This window comes from Apostichopus japonicus, chromosome 8 (genome assembly GCF_037975245.1).
Source record: "Apostichopus japonicus isolate 1M-3 chromosome 8, ASM3797524v1, whole genome shotgun sequence".
Taxonomy (NCBI): domain Eukaryota; kingdom Metazoa; phylum Echinodermata; class Holothuroidea; order Aspidochirotida; family Stichopodidae; genus Apostichopus; species Apostichopus japonicus.
Window position 1 is genome coordinate 22,479,771 of NC_092568.1, and position 19,066 is coordinate 22,498,836.

At 36.6% G+C, this 19,066-nt stretch overlaps 1 protein-coding gene across 1 annotated transcript in view; it reads right to left on the reverse strand.

Annotated features, from left to right (window-relative positions):
* The window catches only part of LOC139971089 (polypeptide N-acetylgalactosaminyltransferase 2-like), a 141,500-nt gene that overhangs the window by 7,884 nt on the left and 114,550 nt on the right, over window positions 1–19,066 (reverse strand). Inside the window, exons 8-13 of the mRNA XM_071977278.1 lie at window positions 10,934–11,037; window positions 6,386–6,512; window positions 4,420–4,512; window positions 1,949–2,032; window positions 401–527; window positions 47–166 (exon numbers count right to left, since the gene is read on the reverse strand). Coding sequence (XP_071833379.1) covers window positions 47–166; window positions 401–527; window positions 1,949–2,032; window positions 4,420–4,512; window positions 6,386–6,512; window positions 10,934–11,037 — 655 coding nt within the window. The remainder of the gene's footprint in view (window positions 1–46; window positions 167–400; window positions 528–1,948; window positions 2,033–4,419; window positions 4,513–6,385; window positions 6,513–10,933; window positions 11,038–19,066) is intronic.

Here is a 19,066-nt window from a genome sequence, read left to right on the forward strand (position 1 = left end):
GATGGCAGAAGGTTACTAGGGGTAGAAATTAAACTCCAGTCCTCACCTGAAGCTGATTACCACTTCTACAGGATGAGAGGATCAGTAATGAACCCGGCTGCTTCTCCTGTAAACTCAAACAATGCTCTGCATGTTTGATACTTCCGTCTTTGGTTAATGAAAATTCCTGGATGACAAGAAAACAAAAAGTTGAGAGATAAATAGACGACGATAATTCTTTACAGATGATTATTGCACAATAAATCTTTATGGCTTGACAGAAGACAAGGATGGTTTTCAAAGGCAACTATAGACAGTTTACAGGCTAGGCTTACAATAGTTTATTGAGCCTACATGTGGTAGGCTGTAGCCTTATTTGTACGTTAGTATACCCATCCAAGCATATATACTGTAGTCTTACCTGATTACCGCCGCTGTTGTGGCATTCATAGAGACCAATGGTACCACCCTGTGTGTGACCCAAAGTATCTAGGCACATAGCACCTTGTTTAATGGACCCAAAGGCCAAGTCATGTTTATCTGGAATTCTGTAATCATAAAATCAACGATTATGTCCTATTTTCTCATCGTGTAAGTTAGATGGAACAAAAAAAAAACAGAATACAGAAAACAAAAAGGATAAATGTCACATGAAATTGTTGATTTTGAGAAGTGAACACTGGTGTTTATAGAATCGCTGGCAACTTAGGAAAATAACAGCTGAAAATAATAACAAGGAAAGAGTGAAACTGGCGTTAACAACAAAGGATTTTCAGACTGACGACATGCTTCCGTAAACATTGCTAGTTTTGAACGAGACAGTTGAGATACTTGTGCCCGATGAGATTGCAGTCCTACTTATTTAGATGAATTCCTTGGTTTTAAATTCCCTCTTGTCAACTTCCTGAACAAACTTGTCATTTCATGTTATGAATTTAAGACTACAGACGGGCATAACGTAAGAGAATATATCAAAACTAGTTTGAAAGGTAATCACTTTAAAGTAGTGTCTAGCTCCAACTTTCACAAGTACTGTCTCTTTCCAAAGTGTATGCCATCTTTTCTTATTTAGAAACTAAAAACCTCTTTCCTAAACTCGGCTTTTTTAAGTTTAGTTTCATTTACATTTGACAAGAGTTATCTATGTCATTGGTATTTGTTTAGGGAATAGTAACATACTTTTAAGCTCTCATTTTACCTCATTTTTTACAGAGACCTAACAAACCATTCTCTCTCTATACAGCACAGAAATGTAATACAGATTTAATACAGAGATTTCTTCAATCACTTTATATATCTACCAGCTAATTCTATCCCTGAGGCACATAGTTAATGTCTGATTAGAAATAATTGATAATTAGAAATTTTTTAAAAAAAGTTGAAAATTTTTAGAAAGTTATAGAAAAGTCAGAAAAAAATTATTTACAGAGAGGGAAGAACTTTGCATTGAAATTTTGTGAAGCAGTTATCGAATGCTCTGCATTTTGTCTCTTATAAACTACTATGATTCTTGTGTACAAAACTGCTATACAACTTTGCACTTATACAGCAATTTGACTAGTTTTGCTTCGCGTTATGCAGTTCTGGATATGTAATTCCCTGTCTCACACATCCGAAACTAGTTTGATAGCTGCAGCCTATTAAAAACATCTCTTTCATGAATAATAGCTAGGCTATATACCACATCAACACAATGATGAGTTTGTATCATCATTTGAACATTTGAGATCATTACTCTCTCTTTTACAATCATTTTGATCCCTTCATCCTGTTTGTAGTTCAGTATCTGAGCATTCACAAAGAATCCCCCCTCTCTGTTTTGAGATAATGAAAAGCCCCTGTTCCCATTCTAAATCTGTATTTTGTGTCCCTCAAAACACTCTCATCTGTTTAATACTCCCATTCTACATTTTAACCATTTTTCATAGATTTTTGTTTCCAATCCAAATAATTAACTGGAATATCTTACCTTAACTCTGGATATACATTTTCTAAATACCACTTAAAAGGCTTGCATTGAAGAGTCTCTCGTAATTCTACTCGGGATTGGATACTGCAAAGAACAAGAAGGGGAAAGATAAGAATTAATATTCACAAGACATACATCTTAGCAGCTATGAGCTAATCAATTTAAGGCAAAGACTTGGGTTTTGCTATTAAAAGCATCACATAAGAGAGATAAAAGAAAAAAGCTAATTATCTCTAAAAATTGGAAACAGATATCCATACAATTCCCATCTGCTTTTAACACAAGCATGTTTGTAATAGACGCACATACACATTGATTAATTTGGGTTCGACAGAATCAATTTTCAAATGTTTTATTTTACTTTCAAGTGGAAGTTGCTGTAAAAACAGGACTTTCAAGATCACATGTGTCATTTTGAGATATAAACTGCAAGGTTTCTCTTCTCTTTTAATTTGTTATTTCAGAACTGTTCTTTTTGAATTGCTTCAAAGTATAGATACAATTCCCTGCAATTCTTTTGGCGAATGTGAGAAAAACTGCTTTCAGGCCAGTATTGCGAGATAAAACCTGACAAAAGAGAGGAACATTTTTATAAACACTGTTCTTATTTTTATCCAGGGGGCCCCCATGAAGTTGCAGCAGTGAGAATGTCGGAATACGTATCCATTTAAGAGTTGGATGTGTTTCGATGCAAAGCTGTCACATCAATGTCATTCACAATAACACTTAATGTGTGAGAGAGGTTCTTTGATACTTTATGGTGTTTCATGAACAGGTCCCATTGAAAATTACAGGAGGCCTGAAAAGGCCTTTGTGTGTGGTACCATAAACATTACCATGATGTAACAGCTATGGATCTTTCAAACTGCCATTGAAATGCTGAGATAAATATCTCAAATATGTTTAACGTTTTTCTTGGCTAAATATAGAGAAATCTCTTTATCCCAATATGATATATAGATGCAAGATTTCTTAAATATTTGAAAATCTAAACTTTCAAATATGAGGTGATTTAAAGGTCGACAGTACTGCTCTCAAATATGCTAGAAGTCAGATAATGGTCACCCATGGTCATATTGCAACACCCACTTTACTGCCACTATACAGGTACTGTAGCCATCAGTGCACACTAAGCTATTTAATTGATTCTACTTGGTGATCCTGATTGGCTTTAATTTTTTACTTCATAATTTGTAACGTAGTGTAGGTGATAGATAGCATTCTAGAATTGCTCCAACTCAACTAGAAAAATTTACTTTAGGTTTATATCACTTGTTTAACTGATCTACATTCCATTCCAACCATTACTGAAAATGAAAACTGTAAAAACTTTTGCCCAATTATTCAAGACGCAGCGCTTGGACTAAAACGTGACAAGACTATATCCTCTGGCTGAGTTAACAGCCGTTCTCTTCTCTCTCTGACTGAGAATAAACTGATGCGCAAAAAACTAAGGTTAAAATGCAAATCTGGGGAGTTTCTTATCAAGCTTCTGGGACACCTGATCCTTTCTGCTCTCTCATGACAACATATCTTGTTAATCAAACTTTCTGGCAAAGCTATCGGCCCTTCGTCGTCGACGGCAACATCCCCAAAGGAGGAGAAATTAGCTGGATAGTTGACAGAATGTTCCTCTTTTTATTTACATCGATCAATGACGCATTCAAACCAGTTTGTGGGTTCATCTGCCTATACTCTGCAGGATTATTCACAATTTATTTTTCCATCCAATTTGTTCTTTAATCTAATTTGCCAACTTCATCTGTTTATAGCCAGATATTAGTACAGCATGAGGACTGAAAAAAATCAAATGTTGCAAGTATTAAGAATGGGGTATATTCTTGATAAAAGTGAAATGTCAATAAGCAGCACACTATAAACCGGTGCTGTGGCCGAGTGGATAAAAGGCGGTGGCATTTAAAGCAATGGGGCTTAGCAATCGCGAGGTTCTGGGTTCGATACCCGGCCGGGTCAAAGTAAGGTGGGTTTTTTCATCCAAGAGCAATGTACTGTTTTCCCATCTGAAATGACTGTCCTAATTGAAAGATTTCAAATTTGAGTTAAATGTTGAATTGGAAGCCATTCGACGAGTAAGTTGTAATCTATACGCCCTTGCGGGTTTCTCCAACATTTTTTGGTGGCTTAAGCGTCCAAAAAATAATTGCTGATTATTATATGCCCCTTCAAAGGCACAATATAAAATAATTACATACCAAGCACTACCTTCTGTTTTCTTAAAGGCAACAAACTCCCAATATGCATCACACCCTATTGTCTTGTTGAAGGCACAGTTTCTGCAAGCAACCTTAGTGGCATTTGTACTTCAGATCCCGGAGTTAAGGGTTCAAGTTTTTAATTGTTTGTAGTGAGTGGCTACATGGGTCACATCCTCAAAGTGTTCGACAAAATGATGCATTACTCAGTATCATATGTAGATATCCTATTTAATATGGTATCTTAACGTGACTCACTTTCCAAATGGAACATTTCTCGATGAAGGCACTGCAGCATAGTAAAACTGCTTAAAGTCATCCATCCAAACCTCTGCAGCTCTTCTTGTATTTCTGTGTAAATAAAAATTAAAAAGTCTTGTTTGAGGCTATGTTCTCCTCACACGACTTTACAACTTAACCCTGGTCATTGGTAACTTGTCACAACTACACACCAAAGTGTGCACATTTCAATCAATCTCTCCTGCGGCAGCACAGTGCACCACATCCACGTGTCCCCCGAGGGACTCCCAATAGGGTGAATCCCCAACCGGTGCATACAACTACATTTACAAGTTACCTCGCAAATCCCATTTAGACACCAAGTGCCTTGCCCAAGGACACAATGCAGTAATCCGGCCAGAACTTGAACCTGCCATTCCTAGATCACAAGTCTAATGCCGTAACCACTTGACCACAACACTCTCTCACTATATGAAAGAGGATGAGGGATTGGGAAGGGAAGATGAGGGGCAGGGAGAGGGGGGTAGATCGAAAGAGGATGAATCTTGAACTCTACTCTTCTTCTCCCTGGTCTTCCCTTCCAAGAGACGTATTAACCAAAGTATTGTTATTGATGATACTTTTGATACAAACATGGCAGTTTTATTGGGCATACTTCCATTACTATATTTATGGTTATGTTAGTGGGAAAATTTACATTATGGTGTCATAAGTGGGAATACTATATCACCATGGTTAAACTATTTCCTACGGTTTCGAAACACTAATGCACCTTGCGAAGCCTCATTCTGTCAGAGTTGATCAATGGTATTACCTGAATAAACTCATTTTCTGTAGATAACCTCGTGACGGTTTGTACATGAAACAAACATTTTGTAGTCTCCACGGAGGATATTTCAAGCATCAATACACCCTTTCCCTCTTAGGAGTTCCTATTTTCTCAGACAATTGATCTATATCTGAACATCTTTGAGTTCATTCTCCCTGCCTGCGAGTATTAGATTCTGCCTTAAAACAAACATTATTTCTAGGTTACCCCGGTGATATGCATCCATGGTAAACTGATCAGTCAGTATGATAACAAGGTACACCTTTCTATTATGGATGTACTCAATGTTAATTCAAATAATTTGAAGAAAAAAAAACAGGAGGGAATAATAGCATTACCCAAGTTGTGATGTTTAACTTGTTGCAGATATCTCAAAATCTAACAAGTAACAACGCACTCTTAACGATTCCTGTGACAAGTTTTGTAGTTCTTAAGTTTACCTAGTGAGGGCGGGCTATCTTATTTAGCTTCTTATTAATGCTGATTATTATAACCTTCACTGAATTTTCTGATTTTTGCTGATCATTCACTTTTCTCATCCCCAAATTTCCATATGCTTCATATCAAGAACATGTAATGACACATCACTAAAATGATCAAAACAGTTTTTCATTTGAAAGATGTTTGAGTCTGCCAGCCAAACAGATTGTTTTATTTATGTGTTTAAAGGTCTAGATAAAATAAACATTGTCTTAAGCTACCACTATTGTTGAGTCATAACTTTTTGGGTCTGTAGGTAAACCATTTCTTTCCTTTCCGTGTTGCTGATTGTTACATTGTTTGAGGGTGGGGGGGGGGGGATGCCGGCGACCCTGTCAAAGCACCCTTGCTTCCTCTATCCTCCTCCTCTTCCCTGTCTGACATCTATTGACATACCTGTATTTATGTTTGAATGGAAATCCACTGAACACAACTACGAGTCACCCTTCCGCTCTCTCTGATTCTGCTAAAGAGGATACTCTGCTAGCCAACACGATGTGACTTCCTCTGGAGGAAACACCGCAGTCACAACATACCTCTACCTCCTCTTAGATTATTGAAGAGCACTTTTTCCGGCTGTATAGTGTCCTTCTAGGACTATTTCCAATACTGAGAATGAGACTGGAAAAGACCTTCTTGATTATAAAAGAAAAGGCTAAAGGAACCGTTACTCACTTGGCAAACACATTACCGCTTCCTCCGGGGAAGGTGTATGGATGTTGTTTTCGGAAGACGTGACCTACTCTACTGCAAGGAATGATTTCGAGGCTTCCCCCACACTGCCAGACACGGAATGATATTTCTGCGGAGGCCAAGGAATACAAAGAAGACGATGGTTATCGCTGTGAACTCTCGTGACAAAAACGTTTCTAAAACTGTCTGTAGATTAGTGCCCGAACTCTGGCGTTACATTCGGTTCTTAACCTTTGCAAATTTCCCCTTCCACTAATCTTTACGTTACCATGACGACTTACTGTATGAAAAGAAAGTGCCACCAGAAATCACATGCATAGCCTTAAATGTGCATATTATAATTAACATAAAGACAATAAAGCTTTATTGTCTTATAATAATTTTCTATGTGACTTGACGACGACATTTAATTCCCACCACTCGTAGTCAAGGATATTAGCCAATGAACAAGCCGGGAGGCCCATTCTGAAGGTAAACAATTTGCTTGTTCGAGGGATTTACTAAACGTGAGATTTTATCAAGGATTGTTGGCTCTCAGCAAAGTGCTCTGTCCTTGCAATTTTAATAGTTGATTCCCTTAATCCCGAGAAGCCTGCCATTTGTACCGACAATTAAGCAGCTCGTAGAGCTGCTTAAACGAGCTGCTTAATTGAGCAAACCACCCACGATTTATCCCACACATGATTAAAGGTGAATTACTGCTTAAATGAGCTGCTTAATTGAGCAACCACCCACGATTTATTCAACACATGATTAAAAGTGTATTTCAATCAATTTAAGACAAGATCACCCCCCCACCTCTTTCATAACAATAAACACACTAATTAACAACTACTTAGAGACAAATCCTGTAATGAGTTTATGGCTGACAGTTTTGCTTTAGGTTATTATTAATAAGTTAATTTATTTTCATTATCATTCACCATCATCATTACATGTATTCTAAGAGAAGCACATTTTATAACAGATATATTAGATGAATACTGCCATCACTTTTCTTTCTGTTTATTTTTGGCTTAGATCTATAGGACATATTGCTTCAAGAAAAAAAAAATACCCTATAGGATGCATCAGTTTCATCAGATAGTTCTGTAACAATGATTTCCATGTATTTTTGACTGTTACCATGGATACAGTAAATCATGGTGGGCATGATCACTACACGGTAGTAGTAGCTATCTATATTATTACTATTACACATACATTGTTATACTTTCTCTATCTGAATATACTTTTCAGGTCAACAAGAATAGGCTTCCAAATTCTAGCATGTTAAAACTGAAAACTATATTTAAGCAGGGAATGTTCATTTACTGGAGGTTCTGATTCTGCAAATTTGTCCATCAGGCATTAAATGGTCTTAGATAATTAATCCTATCCACGATATTCAAGAATAAACACAGTAATAATTACAACAGCTATGTAGAGAGTGCATGGTTATAATTTTGGATATTATTTTCCAGTTTTTAGAAAGGGAGAAATTAAATAATGTAAATATTATTTTAAAAATATACTAACGTGTTGTTTTAGAAGTCATAACTAAATCGAAGTAAGAGTTCAACACTATCCACTCACTTTCTCTCTATTGGCAAACTATGATTGCCAAAAAAAAGAAATACGGAAAAATAAATTAAAAAAATACAGTACTAGGAGAGAAAGAAATCTCAAGATGCGAGCCTCACTTTATAGCTCGTGTCAAAATATCGGATTGGAAAGAAGTCTGTGCCCGGTAGAAATGAAAACACACAGGCCCTGGGGAATTGATACTTTGATGAGTGAGTATGAATACATGATGCAGAGATTGGGGGGAGAAAGTTGTTCATGGGAGGACTCCCCCCCCCCCCAAAAAAAAATTGAATGCATAAATGATGTATATAGCATAACTTGTAGCAGGAGTACAATAGCATGACAACAAGTAGAAGCCCTGTTTTTCTTTTATGAGTATGAGTACAATTGTGCAGTAATTGGTTGAGGCATGTAAGTAAACATAGTACTATTAATTTGTTTAAAACAATATAAGCACCTGTTCTGATTGTATCCCTTACTATATGGTTGCAGTAACGCTTAAAAACTTCATACTGTACTACCAAAGAAGAAGGAACTGAAAGTTAATGGAAGACTTTTATCCAGTGCAGAAGTCATATGGCTTCATGATGGGTCTCTGCAGTTATGAACCATATGTGACTGCTATATGAATCCTTGTTAATGCCTTCTCCAACCCACTCCACCCCCCCTCCGCCACCCCACCTCTTCTACTAATTTTCCCTGAAGATATAAACAAAAATCCTGAACCAATTGTTAGTGACTAGAAATCGAGGGACACAGCTATTACAAAACCACATTTTCACAGTATATGGAAGATAACATCCTAACATGGATAACATTGAATGCTATGCGTTAACACAAAGGGGTGGAAGCACAGCATGTATGGAATTGTCTCCGTGTAACCCCATCTCCACATGGTCTCATATTTCCATGATTCCCCGCAAAGTCACAGATGGTAGGAACAGTTTTGTAAACTTTGGGGGAAAACATATTCTCCTGACCTCCTTTCTTGGAAACAGAGCTGGATAAACAACTCAGAGAGAGATTTCTACAGTTTTTTTTTCTTTCCCTGTAGCAGCGCTGTCTGCGTTTAAGTAAACAATAAGGTTTATTCCAACAATTTGGCCATGGAGCATTGATTCACGGTTCTATTTGTTTCTAAATCATCTCTTCTTCACCAAGGAGTTTTTGATATGAAATTTGAATAATCATACAAACAACAAAATCACATATTTTGAAAGTTAAATTTCAGCCTTGAACTTAATAATAACGGTTCATATGACAAAGAAAATCTCACCAGATATTATGGCATTTAAATAATTCATGGTAACTCAAAAACTAGGCATCCCTTCTAATAAGTTATGGGTAATAATCCTTTATTTCAAATGTGCCGTCAAATTAGTCCAATGGTTTCTACATTTAAACTAAAAGCATCTCTTCATTCTTTTTCTTCTTTTTCCAAGCAAGAAACTTTAGAAACCAGAATATACACAATTTTCCAACAACAAATGTTAAGTAAACATCTGCTATAAGCCTAGAACTGTATATTGTACCTTCTCTGAATTTATAAATACCAACAATGTTTTATTGTGGTTATATGGAATTTTCTGAAACCCAAATACACACAACGAGAATTTTGGTGTCACCCTATTAAACTACACCCACCTACCTCTTGAAAGTTCTTATATACAACCATGGAAGTGATGAGAGAGAGAGAGAGGGGGACATGCTGGGTCAAAGGTCAACAATGTTATTTAAAACGATGCAACATCAACCAACTCTGCAAATTGGCAGGCTCATTGTCAAATTGAATTTCTTGACGAATATTAACAATGCTAAGGGGCCATTTTACAGGGATTGGTAGACAGAGGTAGTCCTTTGACTTGTTAAGTCTGTTCAAGATAAAAGGACAACTGTATTTCTTATCCAAAGAGTATGTGAATCCTACACCTGACACAGAGTGACATCAAACTTGTGATTTACACAGACCAAGATATCGGAAAATATCAGGCGCAATGTCTGTAATTCTCAGAATATAGAAGAAAAAGTTACAATCTGTTCTGTCCCCATTTCCCCGGCGACAAAACGTGACTGTCGTTGAGGTCGAGACAATTTTCGTAAGTTTATATTAGTATTAAGGTGAAGTATATGCTTATCATGTAGCATTTAGTTGTATAGTCTGTGAGTACAACATAGGTGAACACTGCAAATGGTTGTAGAGAAAAAATTATACTGTCAGAGAATGCTGGGGGTGGGACGGGATATTTACTGCAACATCACAAAACAGACTCTTGCAGTCGTTTTCAAACTTCTTACTGTTATACCCAGAGCGATGTCTCCTTAAATTGATTGGCTTTAGATTTTTCCACAGGCTTTACGTGGGTGACTTTTACAATGATTAAACCAGAGCCTCTATAATACTTTGAAAGTGTTGGCTTACTAAACAACAGTTGTGGCAGAGGGAGAACCCCTTCTCCGTTTGACTGCAAGCAAGTTTATTTTACTCTATCTGTGATGATCAAGCTGTCATGCCTGGCAAATTAATTCAGGATTTCTTTTGCGTGGTTGTCCTTTGGACAACCAGGTCTTACCCTTTGGTTGTCCGAACAGCAAATTTGGTTGTCCGAAGTCATGTGCCAGAATAACAAAGAATCAATGATAGGGACACTGTAGGAGAGATGTGTATGTTTGGTGAATAGAACACCAGCTTTGGGCCAGTAAATCTCTCCTTAGGGTGGCTCATGGGCCTACCGCTATTTATGTTCTATTTCAGTATCTCCAACATGATGGAGGGTGATACCAATTTATCATTTAACCCATTTTGGGGGTATTTAGTAATACAATGCAATCTGAATTTGATGTAAATTACTATTCGCCCGTCGGACGAACAGAAATGTGCTCGACATGGGTGATCTGACGAACATTACAATCTTTGCCCTGTCGTGATTCAAAGAGAGAGGATGCGAATTATTCCCGAAATCTCACCTAAGTTCTCTCCACCCCAAACATCCATCATCATATCGTACTTGCCAATCTCCTCAAACCATCTTTTTGATATCGTGAAGAGACCTCCAGCAATCATGGGTGTCCTGTAAGGTGCGAAAGAGGACGAGAAAACATGGTGAGGTTAATCAGAAACAAAAAAAAAACCCAGACACACAGTAAATAGTGTGATAAAATACCTCTGTGAGGCTCCCCCAGACTGAGACATGACATCTTGAAGGATAATCCCTATAACACTTGTCAATCCCAATAATTACAGAGTTACGATTGAGAAAATGTTTCAGCTTGCTAATTTCCCTCTTTTATCTGTAATACATTTTTGAAGATTTATGACTTGTTATTTCTCCCCCAACTCTTCCGATTCTCCCCCACGACGACATACACCGAGCGTCCCGATGGATCGGGAGGTACGAATAAAAGTCGTTGTAAGCTGCCCTTCTATAAAATATGACGGTTCTTAAGTTTTTTGCAGTGCCGCTAATAATAACCGAGGTTTAATACAGTTTTTTATGAAGGCACAGAACGGATAGAAAACGATTAATGTTTCCATAAACAGCTCAGCAGAGCTGGCGTATCTGTGACACTACCTGTCACATTACAGCTTATATGAAGCTGTATCGAGTACATTTACTAAATGAAGGACGCAACATTTATTGGCAGTAAAATGTGATGACTGATAGAGAGCCTACAACATGATGGTATTTTGACGACGCATGACGACCGATTTTGACAAATATGAAGAAAGTTTTACAAGTTTTATTTGTGAATTAAAATCACACAGGACACTTTGGCAAATAGTGGTGGCAATCTGCAGAGAGAATGAAATTTATTCTGGGTTGAAGAAGTTCTGAAGACACAGATTTAAAGAGTATCTGTTGGACAAAACATTGGTATAAAAGCTGAAACATGCCACAATCTTGTGGTTGCCATCACAGGTGGCATAAAAGTGCTCAATCTGCCGGGGGGGGGGCCTTATACTTCCAAGGGCAGTGGAACATGTGACTTTTTGATCCGAAGAAAACAAACTGCTATAAAATGAAGCTTGAATGCATTTTATGTTACAAATCCCAGTACTTGAATGTTTCTCAACAAACCTTACAAAATAAATGGCACTTTCTAACTAAAGTTCTTACTTATGCAATAGGAGATCTCTTCTTTGAATTACAAAAGGAGGTACTTTTTAATTACAAAAATGGATCTATGAAAACATTGTGGGAGGTGGACATTGTTAGAATGGAAAATGACTGCTAACTTTGTCAGGCTCTTGAAGCATTTAAATACTAGCCTGATCATCCAGGCAATAAACAAACCAACATTCTATCATCCTTTATTTGAAGGATATCATCATGGAGTCAAGCATTATTTGAACTAATAAAGGCAAACACATTTTGGAGCCATGTGTTTATCTATTTTTTTTAAAAATCTGTTTATTTAATTGACAGGGTATATACTGTATATTACATGGAGTAACTCCTACTGGACCACCTGCCTCTCTGAATTCTGAATGAGCTGAAGTTATTCTACAAATCAAATCACATCTTTTTATAAATTCATCTTGATTGACTCATGAAGTTGATCTACAGTAGCAAACACTTCAACGGTAAAATTAACCGATTGAGCCATTTCATCCCTGAAACGATGATGGTACTTCCAGAATTGAGAGAATGCGTTGACCAATATTAAGTACATGAATTATCACAGCTGCGTTATTGGATATGGGTGGTGGGGGGGGGGTATATAGATGATGGAACAAAGGAATTGTGAGATTTTATTATATCAAACATCATAAAAAAAAATAAAAAAAATAAAAAAAACTTTCACAAAAATCTGCTCAAAACTGCTTTAAGCTACATAGGGCGTACAACAGGCATTCTCTTTAAAGGTTTATTTATTTTTTCTGTTTCCCCTGGTACTGATATAGCAGGGAATTTTGATCTTCACATGCAACATGCCCAAGACATATCAAAGTGTAATTGACTTTGGTTTGCATTACAAACATGGTAGGTATGTAGACAAGTAAAAAAAAAAAAAAACAATATTGTCTGAAATAGTTTACAAATGAATGACATGAGAAAATAAACTTTCTTAACCTTTGGTATGCTCTCTAGTCTTGTTGCAAACTGTCCTACTAAAATATCTGTCTGCTGCTTGTGAGTCTTATTCAAGTAACTTAACACTCTTGAAGATTGCAGAGATGCACGCAGTGCCATACAAAATACTAGCGGGAGGACAGACATCTAAACATTTTCATTCGGTAGGTAGGTACAGTAGGTACATCCGCCAGTCTACTAGATAAGCCTCTCTGGGCCCAGATCAGAGATTAAATTGCCTGGAATTATTATGCATTGGAATTTGCAGGCTGGAAACTTGGCTTAATTCTGACACAGAAAGGCATGCTTGAATCACACAGAATGTATCTACAAGTTATAAACTAAAGTGTTGGATAGGATCGCCTCATATGACAAGCATAATTCGTAATTTTTTTTTATTTCTATGCTTTTATTTCTATGCTTTTATCATTAATGGTGTTTGATATTAATTTGAGAATCATCAAGCTTTCATTTAAAATAATCATCCTACGCTACTCCTGCCAAAAAAAAAAAACATTGCCCCCTCTGTCAACTCCATTTGCCTGAGGCCTGTAATAAACATATATTTCAACTTAAAATAACCACCTGTTTTGTATAATGTTCACCCTCTGTGCAAGTAATGTGTAGAAGTGTTGCGTCCCTAAGGATCCACATTAATGGGCAAATTCCCAGACTTTTTGCAGAAATTTGTCACCTTTATTCTTGATTTATGTCCAAGTTTTAGAGATCATTTGAGGATAAGATTCTATTTTTTCATTATCTCTTTCACTGCTCTTTACGAAAGAGAAAAAGAAAATGAATAACCGCTATATCTGTTCTCCTTAGCTTTATTTTTCTGATAAGATGAGTTGATAATATTCTCAATAACCTCTGCAATAAAAAGAAAATCACTTTCTCACTGCTCACACTTTTTTCTAATCTGGCCCCCAATAGAAATGAATGCCTTGGCAACAGATTAATACACTTGGCTCTTCTTTTCCTACAACAGAGTAAACAGACCACGACTTTACACCGAGGAACAGAATTAACAGCGCATTTTACATTCCTGTCGTTTTAAAATCTTGATAAATCTATGTAGACAATTTACTCGTACCTCAATGGGATCCTCATATCACAATTGACCTAAGTGTGATTGCTCTGGGCCATTTCCATACATTATGATATGACTTACTGCATTTTCCTTCACGGAAATCAACTTCTTCCGATCACTGCCAATTGGTGTTCTCTGGATAAACCTGAAAGACTCTCTCAACACAGTTGAGGCCACCCGTCTTGTAATCTCTCGGTTTCAAGACCTCGACATTATATCGACCAAACTTTCATCCTAACTCTCGCATATTTTGCTAAAAAGTTAGGTCATACAGAATCCCCCCAAAAATCAATACTGAGATTAAAGAGTCAAGCACTTTTTAATGAAGGTACCATTTTAACAGAAATTTTCCATCAGATGTGCCCGTAAAATATCTCGGTCTGTATCTGGGAGCCATTCTAAGATTTATTCCCGAGGAGAGGCCGTGATAGACTACACTACCGAACCAGACAATCTGTAACCTTTGCGAGGGGACTATGAAACAGATTCCTGAACGAGTCAATATTTAAAAGAAATTTCACATCTGAAGGAATGGTGAGGTTCTGTTCTTGGCTGTCATACTAAATCTCCATGATTTATTCTTGACATGAGGCCACGATAACAGCTACGACAAAAGTAACCGTTTCCAGAGATTATGAATCAAACAGTGAAACATACTTCAATGTACCTACATGCTTTATTTTTAATATATTTCATGCAAGCCTTGCATCTGTTCCATTTCAACCCCCCCCCCTCCCTTCCTCCACCCTTTTCCTTCAAGTAATTGGACTCCATCTGTTGAAACTTTCAGATGGATAGTACATTACCCCCTTAACAGACACCTGTGGCTTGTTTGGACTTTTCTACTACTCAGAAGACCTCAATTGAAACTTATTTAGAGGGATAGCACACCTCAGTTTAAGATACATTGAGATTCTGTCTTGCCTATCTAATATACAGACTACCTCATATTTAACATTTGGAGGGATAGTTACAGTGCCTCACCAAGGTTCTGTTGAATTTCCCTACTACTCAGACTAGAGTACCTCATTTCAAACTTTTGGAGGGATAGTTACAGTGCCTAACTGAGGTGATGTTTTATTTCCTTAGAACTCAGACAAAGAGTACCTCATTTCAAACATTTGGAGGGATGGTTACAGTGCCTGACTAAGTTTCTGTTTGCTTTCCCTACTACTCAGGCTAGAGTACCTCATTTCAACATTTGGGGGAATATTTACAGTGCATAAACTGAGGTGCTGTTTTATTTCCCTAGTACTCAGACAAAGAGTACCTCATTTCAAACATTTGGGAGAATAGTTACAGTGCCTCACTAAGTTTCTGTTTGCTTTCCCTAGTACGCAGACTAGAGTACCTTATGTCAAACATTTGGAGGGATAGTTACAGTGCCTATCTGAGGTGCTGTTTTATTCCCTAGTATTCAAAATAGAGCACCTCATTTGAAACCTAAAGAGGGATACAGCAGGAGTCTCATTTTTTGGATACATTGAGGTTCTGTTCAGCAGTGTTTTGAATTGTATTTGAAAATTTAATCCAAAAATATGATTCGTAGCAAATTATGACATACTTTTGATTCGACATGCCTTGACTGAAGAGGCTGTATGTATGTAAAACTTTTCTTTGGCAATGGCCTGGCACTGTCTCGAAGAATAAATATGGCCGCAGGCCACCTTAATCCAGTCCCCTATCTCTTCATCGACGTCTCAATCATTTTAAATTCATCTTACTTTGTTCACTTCTGTCCATTCATCATCCCAGCCTTAAATCGTTCAATTAATTTTGAAAGCGAGATTCCTAGAGAGCTCAGCTTCCATTTTACACTCTGGCTTCCAAAATCTGTCTCATCCCTGAATTGAATGTTGTGAATGATAACAAGTTAGTTTTTAGGGTAAACAATCCGTGAGCTCCTGTCACTGAGAGGAGAGCCAACCGATCGCGAGAGTCCATTACGAGTTTTCTCGAAGAGATTGACTGACTTATACTTTACTGTCAATAAAAGTTGTGTCATTTGAAAAGAAACGACAGAGGTTTTTATTTCCCTGGGGATTGCCTCCAGTCACTAAGAAAATTAATTGGAATCCCATGGAATTTACAGGAGGAAGTTTAAGATGAGTCTTTTGCCAACTTGAGTAAAAAAAAAGAGGTTGATGTCAATTTGGCTAAAGAGGAATGCAATAATGAATGTTGCAAAACTTGATAGATTGATATACCAAAAATCTTCAAAGAGTTGCTGGAAACAAGTTTCTTTCGGATACGACTTTTCAAAGTACGGCAAACTCCTAATTAATTTGCAATTTGAGATGCTGAACGCTTGTTTACTTTATCTGTAACCATCTACAATTTGACTTTGTTTTCAAACTATACAGGTTATGTACAGTAATTTAGGATATTCTTCGATATTTTGCTTCACACCAGATATGACTATAGATCTAAGAGACTATAAAGCAGTTGTTTATCATTTTGTATTATTCTTGTGTCTTTATGTCGGCCATTAAACTTTTAAACATCCCTTGAGGGAAATTGTGTCAAATGTCTGTGTTTGTGGGGTCAGGGGTGGGGAGGTGAATCAAAAGTTTGTGCTGAAAGGTACAGTTTAAGTTAATAAACTAGTATTGTTTGTGGATGATACGGCCCAAAATCCGTAATCGCAGTAATATGCATCAGAAAAGAATGATTTACTAAAAGGTAACCTTCCCACCCCACCAATTTCAGTAGAAACACATGATTTGATTACTTCAGCTATATCTGAAACTTTCTTGGCTAATCTGCAAACCTACGGATAGAGGAGCAGTGAGGGGATTCTTGAGGGAAATTGCGTCAAATGTCTGTGTTTGTGGGGTCAGGGGTGGGGAGGTGAATCAAAAGTTTGTGCTGAAAGGTACAGTTTAAGTTAATAAACCAGTATTGTTTGTGGATGATACGGCCCAAAATCCGTAATCGCAGTAATATGCATCAGAAAAGAATGATTTACTAAAAGGTAACCTTCCCACCCCACCAATGTCAGTAGAAACACATGATTTGATTACTTCAGCTATATCTGAAGCTTTCTTGGCTAATCTGCAAACCTCCGGTGAAGAGGAGCAGTGTGGGGATTCTTACCGTTCATCTGTGCAGCTGGTGTTTTACTTTTATATCTAGTTGAAACAAGAGAAGACATTTTATAACTTGCAGATAAAGACAGTTTCTATGTAGACCTAATATTTACCGGACGGACGTTACAGAAAAGAAAAAAAAGAACAAGCAGGAAGAAGACGCAAGGACAGAAATGAAAGGTATTCCCTCGTCAATGTTTACTGAGAGTTCACGTACGTTTATAAAATTTCAAATAAATTTCTCAGTGAAGGTTGGGTTTCAATTCAACCAAACAATGTCTACAAGGAACTATTTCCCCCCCCCCCCTATATTCTAGCATATCTGTGCCAGCAAATTGTGGCCTTTACAAAGTTACTACCTGTGAGAAAAGTTGATGCGGTTTTGAATAAGACAACACATCCACAAAAGCCACGTCGACAGGTTTACTAGCAAGAATTCTCCCGTGATTGTGTTCTACTTGATGGGAACTTTTTGATCGTATTTATCGTAACATTTTGAAACAAAGCTCTCTGAGAATGATTTTACTCAATTTTTATTCTATGAAAAAATTTGCTTCTAATGTTATGATTGAAACTGTACATTCTCTTCTTCATCTAAAGATTATGAAGCGATGAAAATTTAGTTGTCAGGATATTTTTTCGTTCCAACCAAAACACTTGAGCAAAATACTTAATCACCATTTACTAATTACTGTGCACATGAAGATCAAAGAAATTTGAGAACGACTTTGATGTCAATTGGTTTTAATTTATTCTGTTAATAAAGAAAGTGGATTCTTCAAATTTACTGAGCTTTTTGATTTATTTGGAAAGAAGACTTTTGAAGTGTACATAAAGTGTCTTATGATGGAACAATAAACGTAAACATTCAAATTGGATTTCTGCTTTCAAGATGCAATGAATAAATTAATAGAATAAGTTTTCATCCCTTCACTTGTTTTTTGGCCTATTAACCCTTTTGTCAAACTCTTTGTTTTGCTGATAAATCATCTTGATGGATTATGCTGTTATTTTATATGAGAAAGATATTTCAGGAAATTTCAGGAAATTTTAAACTTTTACATTTTTTGAAACACTCAAATGATCTTACATTGATGTGCTGTATAGATGATAAACTAGTTAAACATGAACATTTTAATATCGGAAACATATATTTTACTTGGTGCAGAGAAAAATATGGCACTCACTATTATGCATCATATCTCAATCTACCTCAATCTTTGAAAAATAAACATTCTTTGAAAAATAATGTGTTTGTGTTTCTTCCACATTTTCCTATTCCACAATTATCTTCTTCCTCATCATAACCAGCCAACAATAGATATTTTTAGTTTCATAACATTTTGACAAAACTGAGAGAAACTTTCAATACAAACAGTTAACATCCGAAGAGAAATCAATTCTTCAATCGAATTTGAAATGGCAAAGTTTAATATTTTTTTCTATCTGCTTTCAATGTGTATGACAATCCAAATTAGAATTCTAGAACAAATGGTACACAGTAGCCCTTAAAAATACAAATTATTATTTATTGTTTAACATTAGAACGGAAATTTGGCTTTTTAACTCGTCTTGAGGGGGGAAGCACAGTTACTTTTGTGTATCTGATATACTTGAGTGAAAACGAGGAAGGTTGCATAGAGAAAATTTCACTTCCAACAATTAAATATTTTGTATCTGAAAGGTTATGGTTTCCCAATCAAACCGACTTTTCCAATTAATTCTTTCGGGTTATCCATGCCTTACTCTAGCTAATACTCATAACCCTTGAGCCTATTTTAAATTTTTTATGTAATGTTTTTATGATATCGCTAGTAATTTCAAAAGAGAAAATGCTAAGATGCAA